Consider the following 16,308-nt stretch of genomic DNA (forward strand, 5'->3'; position numbering starts at 1 on the left):
TTATAAACAATTCAAAATTGAATCACTTCAGCATTAAATCTAATTGTCGCTAATTACATAACAGCAAACCTAATGTCTTTACCTCTAATTAACTACATGAGAAAAATGGTTGTAGCCTATTTAAATATAATATAATAAATATAATAAATATAATATAATGTAATAATATTAAGTGTAATATATTTAAATAACTTCCAGTTCTAGTATCAAGGACGGTCGATCAGCCAGCAAACACGAATTTACTCACAATTTGCGTTTTTTCCGTGTTGGAAGTCAAACAGCGAGACTTGTCAATCGAAATCAAAAGGCTGAAACCATCTCCCCGAGTGTGAATGCTAAACCTCACACAAGCGAAACGTCGCGCTCACCGCAGTAGGACTGCTTCTCATCCGACTTGTCCTTGCAGTGGGCCATGCCGTCACAGGTCAGGCTGTAGTTGATGCAGTCGCCGTTCCCGCACTCAAAGTCGTCCACGCTCCCGCAAGTCACATTCAGCGCTACTGAGGGAGGTGCAAAACACTTTTCATCACTCAAGCCGCATTTGCCTTCCACGCCAGTCGGCTTCTCCGTTCCCCTTACGGGAGCAGGTGTTGTCTTCCAGAAGTCGTCTGTCTCCGCGGCAACTGCAGTTCACCCTCCCGTCAGACGTGGGCAGGCACAGGTCTTGGCAGCCTCCGTTATTTGTGCGGCAAGGAGAGAACTCACCTGATGCGGGCGGGCGGATGGACACGGAGTTATCGCTCGGCGGAGGGAAGGACGGCGGCGAATTGCGGACACGGCGGAGCAACTCACAGCTGTTGGTGTCGTTGGCCACGGCGACGATTCCCATTGGCTGCTGCGGGATGTCGGCCCGGAGCACTATCATGTCGCCGCCCGTGTACTTGTCGGCTCGAAGGACCGCCCTCCTCACCCAATCCGTCCAAAAGATGAAGTCCCCGTACACAGCCAGGCCGAACGGATGCACGGGCTCGTTTTTCAACAAAACCTAAAAAGGGCGCCGGATCAGAACCGATTTCTCCTCTTACCTTGGCGGGAAAGCTTACGTATCGGCTGCTCCCGTCGTATTCGCAGCGCTCGATCTTGTCCAAAGTAGCGTCGGAGAAGTAGAGCTTCTCGGCTCGGTGATCGATGGCCAGGCCGTTGGGAGTTTTAATATCGCTGCCGATGATGGCCAGCACGTTGGCGCCGTTCAGGGAAGCCCTCATGATGCTGGGAGTCTGCTCATTCCAGTTTGTCCAGAACATTAGACTGTGGAGAGAAACACAAAAGGAGCTAGAGCCGGAGCCCAGATCTGGACCACGTTTGGATCTGAATGACTCACTCCTGACACTCATCCAGCACAAAGGCTCGGGGGTGGTCCTCTCCAGACATGGTGACCACCACGTTGCGGTTGTAGGCCACAGAGCGGCTCTGGTCCACAGTGTGGCGAGTGATGGTGGAGGTGGTGTAACTGGTCCAGTAGAGCGTATCCCAACCGCGGTGGTAGGCCAGGCCCTCCACCGAACCCACATCTGTGGAAAACAAGGAGCAGGTGAAGCAGTTGTGGAGCCGTCAAGAAGAAGAAGAAGCTATGCTTTCATCTTCATTGGGTGAGTGGATCACTTTGGTTTGACTTTTGTCCTTCTTTCTTTAACATTCTGATATTCTATGGCAGCTGTTTTCAACATATGGTCAGGAGCTGAAGATCAAGCCATGACAATGTCCAATAGTTGATATTGTTTTCCAAGTTGCTCCTTTGAAAACTGCTGACTGGCGGCCATGTTTGGAGAAAGCTCCCGCAATCACAGCAGCAGGTCCAGCACTTTCACAACTTGATGAGCTCATGATTTTAGGGAGGGAGGGGGGAGCATGTGCGCTCAACTTGGCGTGAGTCGTCCTGACACTTGATGGCCGAGCGCCCGGATCCAGCTCCCCGCGGATTCCCCGGATCATTCCAAGAACTGGCACGGAACAGCTCGACAAGTCAGCCTTGGGGGGAAGGCCGAGTCACTGCAGCTGTTGGAGTCCACGTTGGCACCTTTTTTTTTTTTTTTTCCACTCATCATTTCAGCGGCGCCGATTGTTTGCTCGTAGGCGTACGACGGCCGACCTTTATGAGTACCCGACACGGGCAAAAAAACCGTGAAGAGGCTGTTTGCTCTGTGCGCAAAGTCAATAGAGCCTTTTGAGACATTTTGGATGAATGAGCATCTGTCGCTGAATCCCAACTTGAGTCAATGCACTTAAAAGGAACGTCAACAAACTCAACAAACACAGATAGTTGCTCTTTTCATCCTCCCTGCTTGCGTAATTGCTGACAGTATTACGTAACGTTGTCGCATGGATACTGTGCAAACAGAAAGAGTGGGAGAAAGCTGCTCCAAGACCTTGACCACTCTGAGCAGTGCAGTCCGGAGACTGGATCGCTTTTGATTCCGTTGCTGTTTTTCCAGCAGGATCTACAAGCTGAGTGGACCTCGAGTGGAACTGATCGCCTTTCAAGTGGAACGGTAAATCCGTTAAAGGAAGCTGAAATCGATACCAATATGGAGCGCTGGCGATGATGAAGAACGTGCCGACGCCATCGTCCAGGGGCTCCTGCTCCTCGTGGTCTTGCTTCGCCGTTTCAGAGCAAAAGCGGACATTCGGCAGCTTTGAGAGAAGGCTCTGGAAAAGCTTTCCAGCACCGAGGTGACCTTCTGAATGAACGAGTGAGTCAGGCCAGCTGCTCGTTGTCCAACGACCCAGCGGACGTGAACATGGAGATGTCGGGCCAGTATGGAAACAGCAGTGAAGTGGGACAAAGGAAGAGGGCAGAGGAGGCTGTGATTAAGGTCCTGGTGCCCATTCTGGACGGGCTGATCCTGGTGGCCGGCCTGCTGGGACAAATCCTGCTCATGGGCACCCTGAGCGGGCGCAGGCACAAGGAGCGCCGGACCCCGCACGGGACCGACACGCTGCTGCTGGCCCTGAGCGCCGCCGACTTGCTGCAGCTGCTCTGCCTGCCCTTCCACACGACGGCCATCGCCTTGGGCTTCTGGCCTTTCGGCAGCTTCCTGTGCAAAGGCGTCAGCTTCCTGGGCGTGGCCTGCTCCTCGGCGTCGGCTTTTACCTTGGCGGCGCTGGCCGTGACCCGTTACCTGACGCTGGTGCACCCGGCCTGGGCCTTCCGCTCCCGGATGCACCGCCGCGTCAAAGCCACGGTGGCCCTGGTGTGGCTCCCCGCTTCGGCCTTGGCCGCGCCGCAGTTCGCCTTCCGCACGGTGACGGCGTCCAGAGCCGTGCACTGCTTCGCCTTTCTGTCCGACTTCAGCCAGTTGGTCTACAGCCTGGGGCTCTTCTTCTTTGGCTTCGCCCTCCCGCTGGGCGTGATCGTGCTGATGTACGCAAAGATCTACTGCTTTCTGCGCCGCGCGCGCTTGATGGGAAACGCCCCCCGGCTGGAGCGATACCAGAAGCAGGTCACCCACACTTCGGCTCTCCTGGTCCTGGTCTTCACTCTCCTCTGGCTGCCCTCCTACGCGCTCATGTTCTCCTTCATCGGAGGAAGCATTCAGGGCTCTAAGGGTTACAACACAATCGCCGTTTTGGCCCGACTGCTGGCGTCCTCCGTGGCGGTGGTGAACCCCGTCCTCTACGGGTTCATGTCGCAGAAGTTCAGAAGGGAGTTGCTGGAGCTGGGGCGGAAGCGCTGGACCTTTTGCAAAAACTCTCTCAGCGCTTGTCCTCACACGATGACGGGCGGGGACACGGTGCAGACCTTTGAGTTGGACACCGGAAACTGAAGGAAGGAACCGCCGGACCGGCTGCAGAACTTTCTCCGAACTGGCGGACCTTCTCACCATGTACTCAAAACACGATTAAACATGTTGACGGTGTGTGTGTGTGTGTTTGAAAGCAAACTCGCTACTTACTATCCACCACAATCTTGCGGTCGGTGCCGTCGTCGTTGATCTGCTGGATATTGGCGAAGTGAATGTCGCTGAAGAAAATGCGGTTGGCGCCCTTCCCGCCGCCACCGTGGTAGTCAAAGCTCAGAGCGATGACATTCTTCATATGGTCCGGGTCTTCAAAAGGCTTGATGGGCGCGTTTAAGTTCGTCTCGTCCGAGAGGTGGATGCTCTTGAGAATGGTACGTTCCGAGTAGAGGAGGTAGCCGTCGTAATCGCGGCAGCCGCGGTTGTCCTCGGCCAGCATGCCGTGAGCGCAGGCGCAGATGTGCTGCCCGTTGCCGCGGTAAAGGCAGAGTTGCTCGCAGTCGCCGTTGTTATGTTTGCAGATGTTGGTGCCTGGGGGGGAACGGATTCATGGATCAAGTATCGAAGAGCCAGAATTTGGAGAGAATTTGAAACTTCTCCCACCTTGCTGCCGGGCCCTGTTGAACACTTTGATATCTTTCAGTTGGACGCCAATTCCGGTCCTGAGTTGGACCGCGTCTGTGGCGTTGTCTTTACTGCCTCGTTTAATGGAGCCGTTGGCGTGAGTCCTACGGAAAGCCAGAAAAAAAAAAAACATCAAGCATGGAGTAGTTTCAGAGAGTATCTAAGATCTTGGGTAGTTGTGTAAGCAATTGGCCGACCTGTCGCTCCAGTAGATGTACTCCTCAAAAACAGAAATGGCAAACATATCCATGTTGTTGTTGACCAGCACCAATTCTCGATTCTCTCCCGTCTCCAGGTCGATGCGCTCAATCTTGTCAGTCCTGGCGTCGCACCAATACAAGAGGCCCTCCTACACGGGCGCGCGCCGTAATCACACCTTGTGTCCAAACGACCGATGACAGGAGAAGTCGGCCGCGCTCCTTACCGTGTAGTCGACGGAGATTCCATTGGGCCAACTGATGCTCGCGTTCACCAGGACCAACCTCTCGGAGCCGTCCAGACGAGAGCGCTCGATACGCGGGTACTGACCCCATTCTGTCCAGAACAGATACCTGAACAAAGCAACACATTGTTGACGTTCTGCCTCGAGGAGCAACTGGCAAGCGAGCGGCCTCACCCTTTGACCGGGTGGACGGTGATGGCTCGGGGCTTGTCCAGGCCCTGGGAAATGACCACATAGCGGAAGGAGCCGTTCAGCCTGGCCACCTCGATGACGTCGAAGCCCTGGTCCGTCCAGTAAATGTTTCCTGGAAGAGCAGTCGCTCACTCGGTCAATATCCATCTTTTGATGGAGAAAGTGCTCAAAAAAAAAAAGGCAGACCTGCGATCCAGTCAACCGTAATGCCCTCCACTCTGCCGATGCCATTGGTCACCACGTCTTCTCGCCACGTTTGATCTCGCTTGGCCCTGCTGATGGTGCTCAGGCCCATGTCTACCCAGTAGATGGTGTCGTTCTCTGAAAAGGACCGGAACGCTCGCTCAGGGCTCAAGGCGGGCCTCGCTCGTGGTCACGCCGTCTGAGTCTCACTCACCGGCGTGGAAGTCGATGCCCACGGCCAGTGAGGTGCCGGATACCGGCACCAAGGCGTCAGATTTGTCGGCCGGGTCCAGCGGAATTCCTCGGATTCCCTCGTGGACCGAATAAAGCAGGAAAGAACCCATGCCTGCTCAGAGAGAGAAAGAGAGAGAGAGAGCACCTTGCTTCAGGTTGGGAGACACGGCTAGCCAAAAAGCCTTGATGACGCACGCTACCTTCACACGACTGCTGTCCTGTCTTCAGACTATAGCCGGCCGTGCACATGCAGGCCCTGCTGGTGGGTGAGGTGGGCAGACACAGCTGGGAACAATCGCCGTTGTTGTTACTGCACAGATTGACGCTCGCTGAGGGGAAGAAAGATGATTGATAAGAAGCGGTGATGGGAAATGTGTGCTATGGACGGAAGTTGGGTCATCGTTGCAAAAAGCACCTGCTAAAAAACGAGATCCACGCAAAGGTCATTTGGAATGCTAATCCACGCCGGCTTTGCGTCTTACCTTTCTGTACGTCCTCGTCGTAGATGGTCATGTGCATCATGGGAGAGGTGTTGTTTCTTAAAACCTTCCAGTTGCCGCCGTCTTTCTTGTCGCAGGTTCCAATCTGGTCAGTGGCCTGGTCGGCCCACCAAAGCTTGTCTCCTGCAGAGAGGGTGTGCTCAGCTCGGTGACGCCATCACGAGAAACCTTTGGACCATGCTCTTACCCATGATGGCCAAAGCGGTGGCCTTGCTGAGTTTTCCTTTAATGCCATCCAAGATTTCTAGATTAGAGCCGTCCAGCCCGCAGCGATTAATGGTGCCGTTCCCTGAGCTGATCCAGTACAGCTGCTCTTTGTCATAGTCGACGGAGAGGCCTGGGTGCAAATATGAAGAGAAGAAAGTGCTACGTTCGATCCCATCCCATCATTTGGAGCTGTTAAATTGCAGTGGCGCTCACCAACTGGTCCCTTCTGGTTGACGAAGAGCAAAGTGTAGTTGGTGCCGTCCATGTTGGACATGCTGATGTTGTCACCATCGGTCCAGTACAACTTCCTGCGGGCAGACGGACAAAAGAACTCACACTTTGCACTTTTTCCTATCAAAAAATTTCTTTATTTTGCTTTTCAGCAGAATTTTATTTTCAAATCTGGGATTAACGGATTTACTAGTGATTTCAATACTTTAAACCCTAACCCGAGTTTGAAACCCTAACTTTAACTTGAACCCCTAACCCTAGGTTGAAGAGCTTGCTTGCTTGCTTGCTTTTATTCATGTATTTATTTATTCAGTCATTCATTCATTCATTCATTCAGTTAGTCAGTTGTTCGGTTATTTATGTATTTTATTTTTTTATTTAATTGTATTTATTTATTATTTATTTATTATTTTATTGATAGATAGATAGATAGATAGATAGATAGATAGATAGATAGATAGATAGATAGATAGATAGATAGATAGATAGATAGATAGATAGATAGATAGATAGATAGATAGATAGATAGATAGATAGATAGATAGATTTATAAGTGAGGGGAACTTGGCCAAAAAGCAAGAGGGAAAACCCACCCTAGTTGAGGATGCAGCACCAGACAATGAGGCTTGTCCAAACCATGGATGACAGCATTCTTAAAAGAACCGTCCAGTCGGGCCACGTTAATCTGCTTCTTATTGGCGTCGTAGCTGGTCCAGAAAAGGTTCCTGGACACCCAGTCCACCGCCAGCCCGTGAGCGTTCGGAAGGTCTGACCAAATCGCACACAAGTGTGAGCCCGACACATGGGGAAAGGTGCTCGGACATTCTCGTCTTACCCGCAGAGACGACCGTTTCCACGCCCGTGCCGTTGATGAAGGCTCGTTTGATAGTCTGCGTTCGCACATCCGACCAGTAGATGCGATGCTCCACCGCATCGTAGTCCACCGCCGTCACATTGTCGATGTCGGGCACGGTGAAGGAGATGATGTAGTTGTAGTAGGGGTTGTCGATGTCCACGCCCCGGATCTCGATCTGACGCGCGTAAAGAAGGAACTTGCGCGACTCTGCAAAGTGAGGAGGACATTTTGGTGACTGCAAGATCACACAAAAGTGGAGCTCAGTTTCAAAACACCTGCTTGCTTTCAACTCTACAATCTTCATTGAAGCTACACTTTTTTTTAAATGAGATGCCAGGTCTAATAGCAAAAAATGTGCAGTCGTGAGAACCGAGCCGCTAACGTCATTGGGAGCGCCGCGTTTACCTTTGCAGGTGCGTTTGTCAGCTTGCAGTTTCATGAGATGAGGACAGGCACAGGAGAACGTTTGGTTGAAGTTGATGAGACAGAGGTGGGAGCAAGGGCCTTTGCCGTCACTGGTGGCGGCACACGGGTTGGGAGCTGTGCAGTGCAGCAATACAATGGCATCATAAAAGCAACAAAAAAAAAAAAAGCAAGGAGGCAACCAAAGAAAGGAGTGAAGGACCTACCCTGGGGTTGCCTGGACGGGTGATAGACCTGCAAGTCGAAAGGCTGCGTGTTGGTGCGCTGGACCACCGTCACGTTGTGGCCCGTCCACTTGTTGGCTTTGGCGAGGGTGTTGGTCCTCCAGTCAGTCCAGTAAATTTCGCCTCCATACATGGTGACGGCAAACGGGTGGGACAGATACTCGTGACCCCGCAACACCTCGATCAGCCCCGATCCATCATACATGGCGGAGTAGATGGCGTCCGATCTGCGAGAGCCATGATCAAAGTTTTTGGACAGCCGGTGAGTCACGCTAGCCACGTAGCGGCGACGGCTAACAAATCGCTACCTGGCGTCGATCCAGACGATGCGTCTCTCCATGTAATCGACGGTGAGGCCGTTGGGCCAGCCGCCGCTGCCCGTTTCCCGGTGGATGGTGCGTCTCCCCTCGCCGCTCATGGACGCCGCCTCGATCCTGGGCAGGCTGGCGTCCCAGTCGGTCCAAAAGAGAATTCTGACGACACATACGAGCCGACGCACGTGAGTCTGCGGCGTCAGGTGAGCGTTTGCGACCCGATCTGCTTTACCCGTCTCGTGGGTCCAGGGCGATGGCTCGGGGGTGCTCCACTTCCCCGGCCAGCAGCGTGGTTCTCATGGTCCCGTCCAGTTTGGCCACCTCGATCTGGTCCAAATTGCTCTCCACCCAGTAGATATTTCCCGCAATCCAGTCCACGGCCAGGCCCTCGGGAGTGGCCAGCCCGTACTGGATCACCACTTCAAAGCTGGTCAGAGCTACACAACGGTGCACAAGCTCAACAAACTATTTGATGCTCGTACCGGGTGACCTCGATTCCAGATGAGAGAACATTGTGGAGGTTTCATTTTGAAAATGCAACTTTGCCCGGCAGCTCACCTCCGTTGTCCGACAGTTTCCCGCGGTAGATCTTGTCCTCCACCACGTCCGTCCAGTACAATGTGCTTTGGTTGAGATGAAAGTCCAGCGCGATGGTGTTCCGGAGACCCGGCACCAGCACGCTGAACTCGCCCTTGTGAAGGTCAATCCTTCGGATCTCGTGGCGGTTGGAAAAGATGATGAAAGGCTTGAAGGGATCTGAGGAGGATGGAAAGGTCAATATGAGCACTTTCACGTCCCGCCCACCTTGGTTTGACCTCCTCACCGGTGCTTTTGCAGCTCTCCATGTCAGCCTCCAGCTCCCAGCCCTTGTAGCAGGAGCACTTGACGCTGGATTTTTCCTGATGGCATTTTTGACTACATTTCAGATGTTTGGCACAGAAGCTCTGGATCTGGCAGCTTTTGTTGTCGGCTCCGAGCTCCATGCCCAGCGGACAGGAACACATGAAGCCTTCGCCCGGAATGATGCTGCAGTTGTGACTGCAGCCGCCGTTGTCCAACGAACACAGGTCTGCACGACGCAAACATCAACGGGAGTCTCGGGACGGCATTTTTTAGATGGCGATCGAACCCAGACCGGCGTACCGCAAAGTTTCTCGTCGGAGCCGTCGGGACAGTCGTCTGTGCCGTCGCACAGCTTCTCGGCGGGAAGGCAGATGGAGTCGTTGGTGGCGCACACGTGGTGAGATAACTTGCACACCAGCGCGTCGCAGTTGACCTCGTCCGAGTTGTCCTCGCAATCGCTGTCGCCGTCGCACACCCAGGCCTTGCTGATGCAGCGAGCTGACGACGTCGGAAAGATCGGCTAAAGGTTCGCTAGCTAGCGCGAAAACGGCTAGCTTGCATCTGCTCAAACTTGCCGCGTCGTCCTCACCCGAATCCTTGCAGCTGAACTTGACGGCCGGGTCGCACATGTGCGTGACGCCCTCGCAGTTGCTCTCGTCGCTGTGGTCCATGCAGTCGGTGTCGCCGTCGCAGCGCCACCTCATGGGGATGCACAAACCGTCCATGCGACACTGGAACTCGTCCACGTGGCAGCCACCCGGTGGACGAGTCGCTGCGCACACAAATGGGAGGGAGTTGACCCCAAAAATGAAGAAAATGGAAATGAACAACTCGGGTGAAAAGGTTTATTAAAACGGCGTTTAAGGCGAACGCGGTTTTGCGCGTTTGCACGACTTTTTTGCAATGCAAAAGATCGACCGAGTGCTTTTTGGCGGCTGTCCACGTGTTACTCAGCCGTCATATTTCAGAGAAGACATTCAGTTCGCATCAAGGGCTGTCAAAGAACCATAGAGGATGGCCTCGAGAAAAGAGGCGGGGCCTAAAGTTGTTTTACCCAGAAGCAGTGTTGTCGTTTTTGTGCAATCCTGCAAACAAACACTGACAAGACTGAAGAAAACATTTTGCTAAGATGGGGCAGATCGCAGCAGCGACCACAGGGCGTCATTTTGTTGATCTGATGCGGTCAACCGCCCAAGCCGACGGTGGCGGCTTGCCAAGGCAAACGACAATAGCGCACAGTTCTCTGATTGATGTCCCAAGAGGCAGAAGGGGCGGCCACACAATGACAGAGGTCAGCATTTGGCACACGTTCAGCAGGCCACCTTAGGCCACAGCCAGATTTGCCAGGGGGGGGGGCGGGGGTGCTGCTTTCGCACTTTTGCTTCTGCTAATGACATCAGGAGGCAGATTGCTCATCAAGCCAACAGGTCACGCTGAGTGGTGTTTACTGCTTGCTGGGTTCTGACAGCACTTGGCTGGGATTCAGCACGGATTATGAAAACGCCGCTTCCAAAAACGGCCAATGCGGATCTGAAAATGCTAAACATCTGTCGCAAAAGGCTCACATCGTTAACTAAGCGCAGAACACAAGTGCTAAGAGGAACTGCCAAAAAGGAAGTGAGAGGCGGATGTGGCGTCAATTGATTCGGGGAATTTTGACTTGGTCTATTTGCTGATAAAGCAAAAAACAAAGTTGCACTCGTCGCGACTGAGCCGACCCGTTCAAAAAGGAAGATCAACGCGCGCGCTCTTCACCTTGATTGGTGCAGTTGGCGTGCGTTTCGTCACTGTAGTCGCCGCAGTCGTTATCGCCGTCGCAGGTCCAATATTCCGGGATGCATCGCCCGCTGTTGCATTTAAACTGCACGCTGGAGCAAGAATGACTGCAGCCCGCCTCGTCGCTATTGTCGCCGCAGTCGTTGTCTGGACACACGAGAGACGGACGGCGGCCAGGCTCGATGGACGCAGCGGCTCCGAGTTGTCGTGTCGTCGAGTCGGCTCGGCTCGTTGCTCACCGTTGTCGCAGCGCCAGTTGATGTTGATGCAGCGACCGTTGGCGCAGGTGAACTGGGTGAGCGGGAAGCACGTGGGATAGGCTGCGGAAGAGAGAGAGAGAGGGGCGGGGTCAAACCCAGCGAGGGCGAGGCCACGCCGGCGAAGCGCACCGCATGAGTCGGGCTCGTCCGAGCGGTCCCCGCAGTCGTTGTCCAGGTCGCACGTCCAGGAGACGGGGATGCAACGGCCGCTGGCGCAAGGGTACTGATTTGGAGGGCACGTGCGGGCTGCAAAGTGGAAAACGCATTTCAGCAACAGAAGCCTGGCCAAAAGTGCCCACGCCACCTCGGTTCCGACTCATGAGCAACAAGTGCTGTCATTTTGTCACGAGTGGAATACGCCGGCACACATACCGGAACACGTGGTGTTGGATTCGTCCTCGTCGTTGCCGCAGTCATTGTCGCCGTCGCACAGCCATCGCGTAGGGATGCAGCGGTTATTCTGACACTTAAAGCGGTCCGTCGGACACGTGTGTTGGTCTTGTGGGAGACATCACGAGCGCCGTCAGTAAAAACAACAAAAGATCTTTCGGGCGACCTTTCCAAAAAGGCAGCGTGACCTTGACGGACAAACTTTTTCGAGAGCGCACGCTTCAATATTTCAGCTCTTTGTGCCCAACTTGATCTCCAAAAACAGAGGTCGTTCGTTTTTAGCAAAGCGAAAGCGCAAGATTGTGCTTCTTCCCGCGTTGCCGGGTAACGGCGACGGAGGGCCGGAAAGACTCACGGCAAAGCTCGGGGGCCTCGTCGCTGTTGTCCAGACAATCGTTGTCGCCGTCGCACTTCCAGCGCTCTTGGATGCAGCGGTTGTTGTTGCAGGCGAACTCTCCGGGCTGGCACTGCGGCGGGGGCACGTAGGAGGGGTTGCCTGCGGGACGGCCACAACCGTTCACACAATAGCCCGCTGCCCACATTTTTTTTTCCAGGATGCCCTCCCACACATCTGGCAACTATCCGGAAAAACTATCTTGGGTAGTTTGTGGGTGCGAAGCAAAGTCGACATTCCGCCCCCTGCTGCGTGATTCATTTTCCAATAAGATCCACATTGAGATTTTGCACACCAAAAAAAAACCTCCAACAAACCTTCTCGCTAAGGCTGTGAGAGCAGAACAAGGCCTCGGATCTCACCTTTGCAGGTGACGTTATCCACATCCAGGATTTGCTCATCGGCGCAGCCGCAGGACCGGCCGTTGGGGATGGCCAGGCACAGGCTGCCGCATCCCCCGTTCATGGTTCGGCACAGATTGGTACCTTTCCCAGAAACAAGAGACGTTAGCCATGATCGCAACACCGAGTCGGGAACGGTGAGGTACCTTGCTGCTGGTGAGCGTCGTACACCCGAATCTCAAAGATGGGCGGCCTCTCGTTCCGGAGCAGCGTGACCATCTTGGTGACTTGGTCCAGTTTGTAGATGCTCCCGCCGCGATACTCGTTCCAAAAGAGGAATTGTTTATAATGGCACAAGCCAAAGGCGTGATTTAGCTCCTGGCCCTCGTACACCACCTGTTCAATCAGAAACCACAGATGGAGGACCACGCTGCAACAAGAACATGGGGGGGGTACCAACCTTCCGTTCCGTGGTGTTGAGGTACACCATCTCGATCCGGTCGTAGTAAGCGTCGACCCAGTACAAGATTCCCTGAGGAATGTCCAGGCTGAGGCCGTTGGGCCACAGCACCGTCTTGCTGGTCAGGAAGACTTGATGATTGGATCCGTCCATCCAGGCCTTCTTGATCTTCCCTCTGTTACTTTCAGTGGGATCCTCCTCCCAGTCGGTCCAGTACATCCACCTGACAAATGAACTCATTCACTGCCAACCCAGTTTATATCTTTGACGTCTATAAGCGTCACGGGTAAAAGTTCAAAGCCAGATGAACTGCTATTAAAAGAAAATGGTCTCACCCGTTGAGGGGGTCCACCACGATGGCACGCGGGTGGCTCATCTTGCCTTCGATCAGAGTCTTGCGAGTCTGAGAAGCCTTTTCCAGTCTGGCCACGCTGATGGTCTTCTTCGGCCCGTCGTCGGTCCAGTAGAGATTGCCTCCCATCCAGTCCACGGCCAGCCCCTCCACCGTGTGGATACCTGCCCGAAAAATGTGGGCTTAGTCGGCCAGGCCTTGAAAAGCAGCAAAGGATCTCCTCACCGTCTTTCAGTATGGTGTCTCGCTCGGTCCCGTCTATCTTCTGTCGCCCGATGATGTAGCTGGTGGCGTCGGCGAAGTAGATGAATTCGCTGGCGGCGTGAAAATCCAAAGCTCGAGGGTTCATCAGGTTCTCGATGGGGATCATGTACTCGTCGGGCACTTTTGCGTTCATATCCATGCCCCTGATGATGCCGGGCCGACCCTTCCCGTATACCAGGAAGAGCTCGTGGTCTGGTTCTAGAGAAGGAAGGGGCGTCAGCGCAACGGCGACTGGACGCCAGTTGGTCCGTCCGTCACTTACTTTTACAAGACTTGCCATCGTTGCCCAGGCTGAAGCCAAAACGGCAGCGGCAGGTGCGCGTCTTGTGGCTGTTGCCCAGCAGACAGATGTCGGAGCAGCCGCCGGCTTTGCCGAACTGGTCCAAGGCGCACGCGTGGCTACGCACTGTCAACACACAACGCAAAGCGGAATGTCCAATCGAATGCAAGAATGCGGATATCCAATGGGGCCCAGCGAATTATCCACGTGGGTACCTCGAGGTTGGCGCCGCTGGTGGTACACGTGCAACGCGGCGCCGCGGTCCACCCGCGTCACCACTTGGAAGTCGGTGTTGTTGAAGCGGTTGACTCGGATCACGCTGGTCTTGGGGTTGAGGTTGCCTTCGTCCGAGTTGGTGGCGTACAAGTAGTTCTCAAAGACAGTCAGCCCGTACAGGTGCTCGATCTGAAACGCCATAGCACCGGGCATTCAGCATAGGCCAAGGGGTGTCAAACTCATTTTTTTGGCGGGCCGCATTGTAGTCATAGCTTCTTTCGGAGGGCCATTATGAATGTCAACCCAAATAAATGTGTGAGCACCTCCTATTATATACAGTAAAAGCTACAAAACAAACTGACAAATAACTCCTTTTCAAATCAGACGAGTAAAAACTGGTCAAATATTTAAAAAAGAAAAAGATATTATTAAAAGTGAAGACAATTTACAATTCTAGTAATGACACACGAATTTGATGCACAATTTGTCTTCGCGGGCCACATAAAGTGATGTGGCGTGCCGTATCTGTCCCCGGGGCCTTGAGTTTGACACCTGTGGCATAGGCAGTGGACTCGGAACCAAAGATGACTTATTTCAACTAGATCGGAGGGTTGGGATGTGACCCGGGAATCATTTGTGGAAACATTCAGGCACGGAGACACCATTGGTGCTTGTTCATCTGTGCTTGTGCCAACATTGGGTGCTCACCAGAAGACCCTGAATGATGCTGTGTCTGTTCTTGCCCTCATAGTCCACCACTTCGATGTAGTCCAGGTAGGCGTCGGCCCAGTACACCAATCGGTTGACCAGGTCCAGAGTGATGCCGTGGGGGAAGACGATCTTACTGTCCACCAGCTTTGTGCGGTTCTGACCGTCCATGTCGCAACGCTCCACCCTCGGCGTGGAGCCGTAGTCTGTGAAGAAAACCTTTCTGCAACCAGAAGAGGAAGAAAAGTAAGTGAGTCAGAGTTTCAGGATGACCAAAATGAGGAAGCCACACTTCCATGACTCCGAAATCATGTCGGATCAGCACGTTTGCTCATGGCGGCATTTTGGTCTGGAGCGTCGAGGGGTAACATCGGGTGAGTGGTGACGCACCCCATGGCCGGGTCCAAGGCGATGCCTTTTGGGTTGTACAGCTCTTGGTCCAGCAGCGTCACGCACGTCTGGCCGTTCTTGTTGCAGACAAACACCCAGTCGTCCACATCGTCCACAAAGTAGAAGTTTCCCGTCAACCAGTCGATGGCCATCTGCTCCACGTCTGAAGAAGGCGCACAAATCCAATGAATGTCATTTGGATCCAAATCAATTGGTAACGTTGCTCAAGTCAAAACTTTCCCGCTGCTCTTTGCACTTTTCAAAACCACTTCCAGTTAATCAACCATCATGACTTAGGTCTTGCGAAACAGTTCCTATTTTTACCCTATTTTTAAATCCTGAGCCAGCTGGAATGTGCTCGGAATTTGGATTATTGCCACGCGGCACTTTTTGTTTCAATCCCACGAGGAGGGATTACAAAAAAAAAAAAATGGCTCGCTCACTTGGTCACCAAGAACATCGAGTGACCTGAGGTTACGACAACCACCTCAAGAACTGTTCTCATCTTGCAACATAGAGGAACCTTACTTGCTGCCTCAGCTAAATTCCAAGTCTCACTTTCGCTCAGCGGGAGCAAAGTTGGACTTTGTGTGACCAAATCTTCCGCCGAGCATCGACAGGAACGTCAAAGTGGAATTAAAGCGCATCAGACACCATCTGGGCCTAATCTCCTCCCGCATCATGCAGCACATTTGAACTGGAGGGGAACACAACTATTGACGGGCCGGCATTAAGGCGTGGCAGCCGTCCATCTGTGCAGGGTAAATTTATGACGACTAAGCTGAAAATCCTGGCACATCTCCAATCCTGAAATCATTGAGGTAGGGCTGTCTTCCACTTGAAAATAAGTGAAAACACGCAAGCCAATAAAAGAAACCCGCAACAAAACACACCCAGGAAAGGGGGGGGGGGGGGGCATGTCATGATGCCAAGCAGAAAAACGACGACATTTCCAACGCTCTCAAAGCAGCCAGCCCCGCAGCAGGCAGCCATTACACAGACGCTATTGCGCAAACTACAACCGACAATTCCGGAAAGCCATTTATTGTCTTCTCTGGAGACGTTCATTCATTCACTTTTTGCACAAACTCTGCCTGCGGGCCAAAGTGAGCAGCCGAGGCATCATCCGCCACGCTCTCCGAGGCGCCCATAAATCAGCTTGTGTGTGAGCTCCACAGCTTCATGTTGACCGCATCTCCATAAAGACGCCGCCGACTTTTGCCCGCTTGATGTTTTTGAGCGCAGCCGCATGGAAATGATTATCGGCACGGCGCGTCTGGACAGCAGACGGCCGTCGGAATGAATCGCTTCAATTCGTACGTTGGTTGAAGCTGAAGATTTTCAATGATGGAAGGAGAAGTCTGGTGAAGAATTCCTGGCATTGTTTTCTAGGCGGCTCCGCTGGAAGCAACGGATCGGGCCTCACGGGGTGTCAAACTCATTTTTGTCGCGGGCCGCATTGTACTC

General features: G+C 53.3%; 2 protein-coding genes across 4 annotated transcripts in view; one reads left to right on the forward strand and one right to left on the reverse strand.

Annotated features, from left to right (window-relative positions):
- Positions 1–16,308, reverse strand: part of LOC119119612 (low-density lipoprotein receptor-related protein 1-like) — a 47,705-nt gene that overhangs the window by 15,798 nt on the left and 15,599 nt on the right. For 2 of the 3 annotated variants that reach the window (XM_037246078.1, XM_037246076.1), the window contains exons 7-46: positions 14,842–15,004; positions 14,452–14,674; positions 13,743–13,932; positions 13,510–13,653; positions 13,209–13,445; positions 12,967–13,147; positions 12,632–12,854; positions 12,378–12,567; positions 12,193–12,315; positions 11,792–11,932; positions 11,419–11,544; positions 11,176–11,292; positions 11,026–11,106; positions 10,766–10,933; positions 9,600–9,782; positions 9,311–9,508; positions 8,991–9,236; positions 8,726–8,923; positions 8,400–8,604; positions 8,162–8,326; positions 7,836–8,080; positions 7,612–7,746; positions 7,186–7,413; positions 6,944–7,118; positions 6,333–6,427; positions 6,100–6,249; positions 5,895–6,035; positions 5,613–5,741; positions 5,393–5,524; positions 5,182–5,316; positions 4,978–5,107; positions 4,786–4,912; positions 4,559–4,710; positions 4,341–4,465; positions 3,894–4,268; positions 1,322–1,511; positions 1,044–1,248; positions 793–985; positions 580–705; positions 369–500 (exon numbers count right to left, since the gene is read on the reverse strand). In XM_037246078.1, coding sequence (XP_037101973.1) covers positions 369–500; positions 580–705; positions 793–985; positions 1,044–1,248; positions 1,322–1,511; positions 3,894–4,268; positions 4,341–4,465; positions 4,559–4,710; positions 4,786–4,912; positions 4,978–5,107; positions 5,182–5,316; positions 5,393–5,524; positions 5,613–5,741; positions 5,895–6,035; positions 6,100–6,249; positions 6,333–6,427; positions 6,944–7,118; positions 7,186–7,413; positions 7,612–7,746; positions 7,836–8,080; positions 8,162–8,326; positions 8,400–8,604; positions 8,726–8,923; positions 8,991–9,236; positions 9,311–9,508; positions 9,600–9,782; positions 10,766–10,933; positions 11,026–11,106; positions 11,176–11,292; positions 11,419–11,544; positions 11,792–11,932; positions 12,193–12,315; positions 12,378–12,567; positions 12,632–12,854; positions 12,967–13,147; positions 13,209–13,445; positions 13,510–13,653; positions 13,743–13,932; positions 14,452–14,674; positions 14,842–15,004 — 6,822 coding nt within the window. The remainder of the gene's footprint in view (positions 1–368; positions 501–579; positions 706–792; positions 986–1,043; positions 1,249–1,321; positions 1,512–3,893; positions 4,269–4,340; positions 4,466–4,558; positions 4,711–4,785; positions 4,913–4,977; positions 5,108–5,181; positions 5,317–5,392; positions 5,525–5,612; positions 5,742–5,894; positions 6,036–6,099; positions 6,250–6,332; positions 6,428–6,943; positions 7,119–7,185; positions 7,414–7,611; positions 7,747–7,835; positions 8,081–8,161; positions 8,327–8,399; positions 8,605–8,725; positions 8,924–8,990; positions 9,237–9,310; positions 9,509–9,599; positions 9,783–10,765; positions 10,934–11,025; positions 11,107–11,175; positions 11,293–11,418; positions 11,545–11,791; positions 11,933–12,192; positions 12,316–12,377; positions 12,568–12,631; positions 12,855–12,966; positions 13,148–13,208; positions 13,446–13,509; positions 13,654–13,742; positions 13,933–14,451; positions 14,675–14,841; positions 15,005–16,308) is intronic. The other variant, XM_037246077.1, reaches the window with a different exon arrangement.
- On the forward strand, positions 2,287–3,884 carry LOC119119613 (galanin receptor type 1-like). Its single transcript, XM_037246079.1, has one exon. It carries the CDS (start codon positions 2,739–2,741, stop codon positions 3,762–3,764), a length of 1,026 nt encoding a protein of 341 aa, XP_037101974.1. The 5' UTR covers positions 2,287–2,738; the 3' UTR covers positions 3,765–3,884.

Source organism: Syngnathus acus, chromosome 2 (genome assembly GCF_901709675.1).
Source record: "Syngnathus acus chromosome 2, fSynAcu1.2, whole genome shotgun sequence".
NCBI lineage: Eukaryota > Metazoa > Chordata > Actinopteri > Syngnathiformes > Syngnathidae > Syngnathus > Syngnathus acus.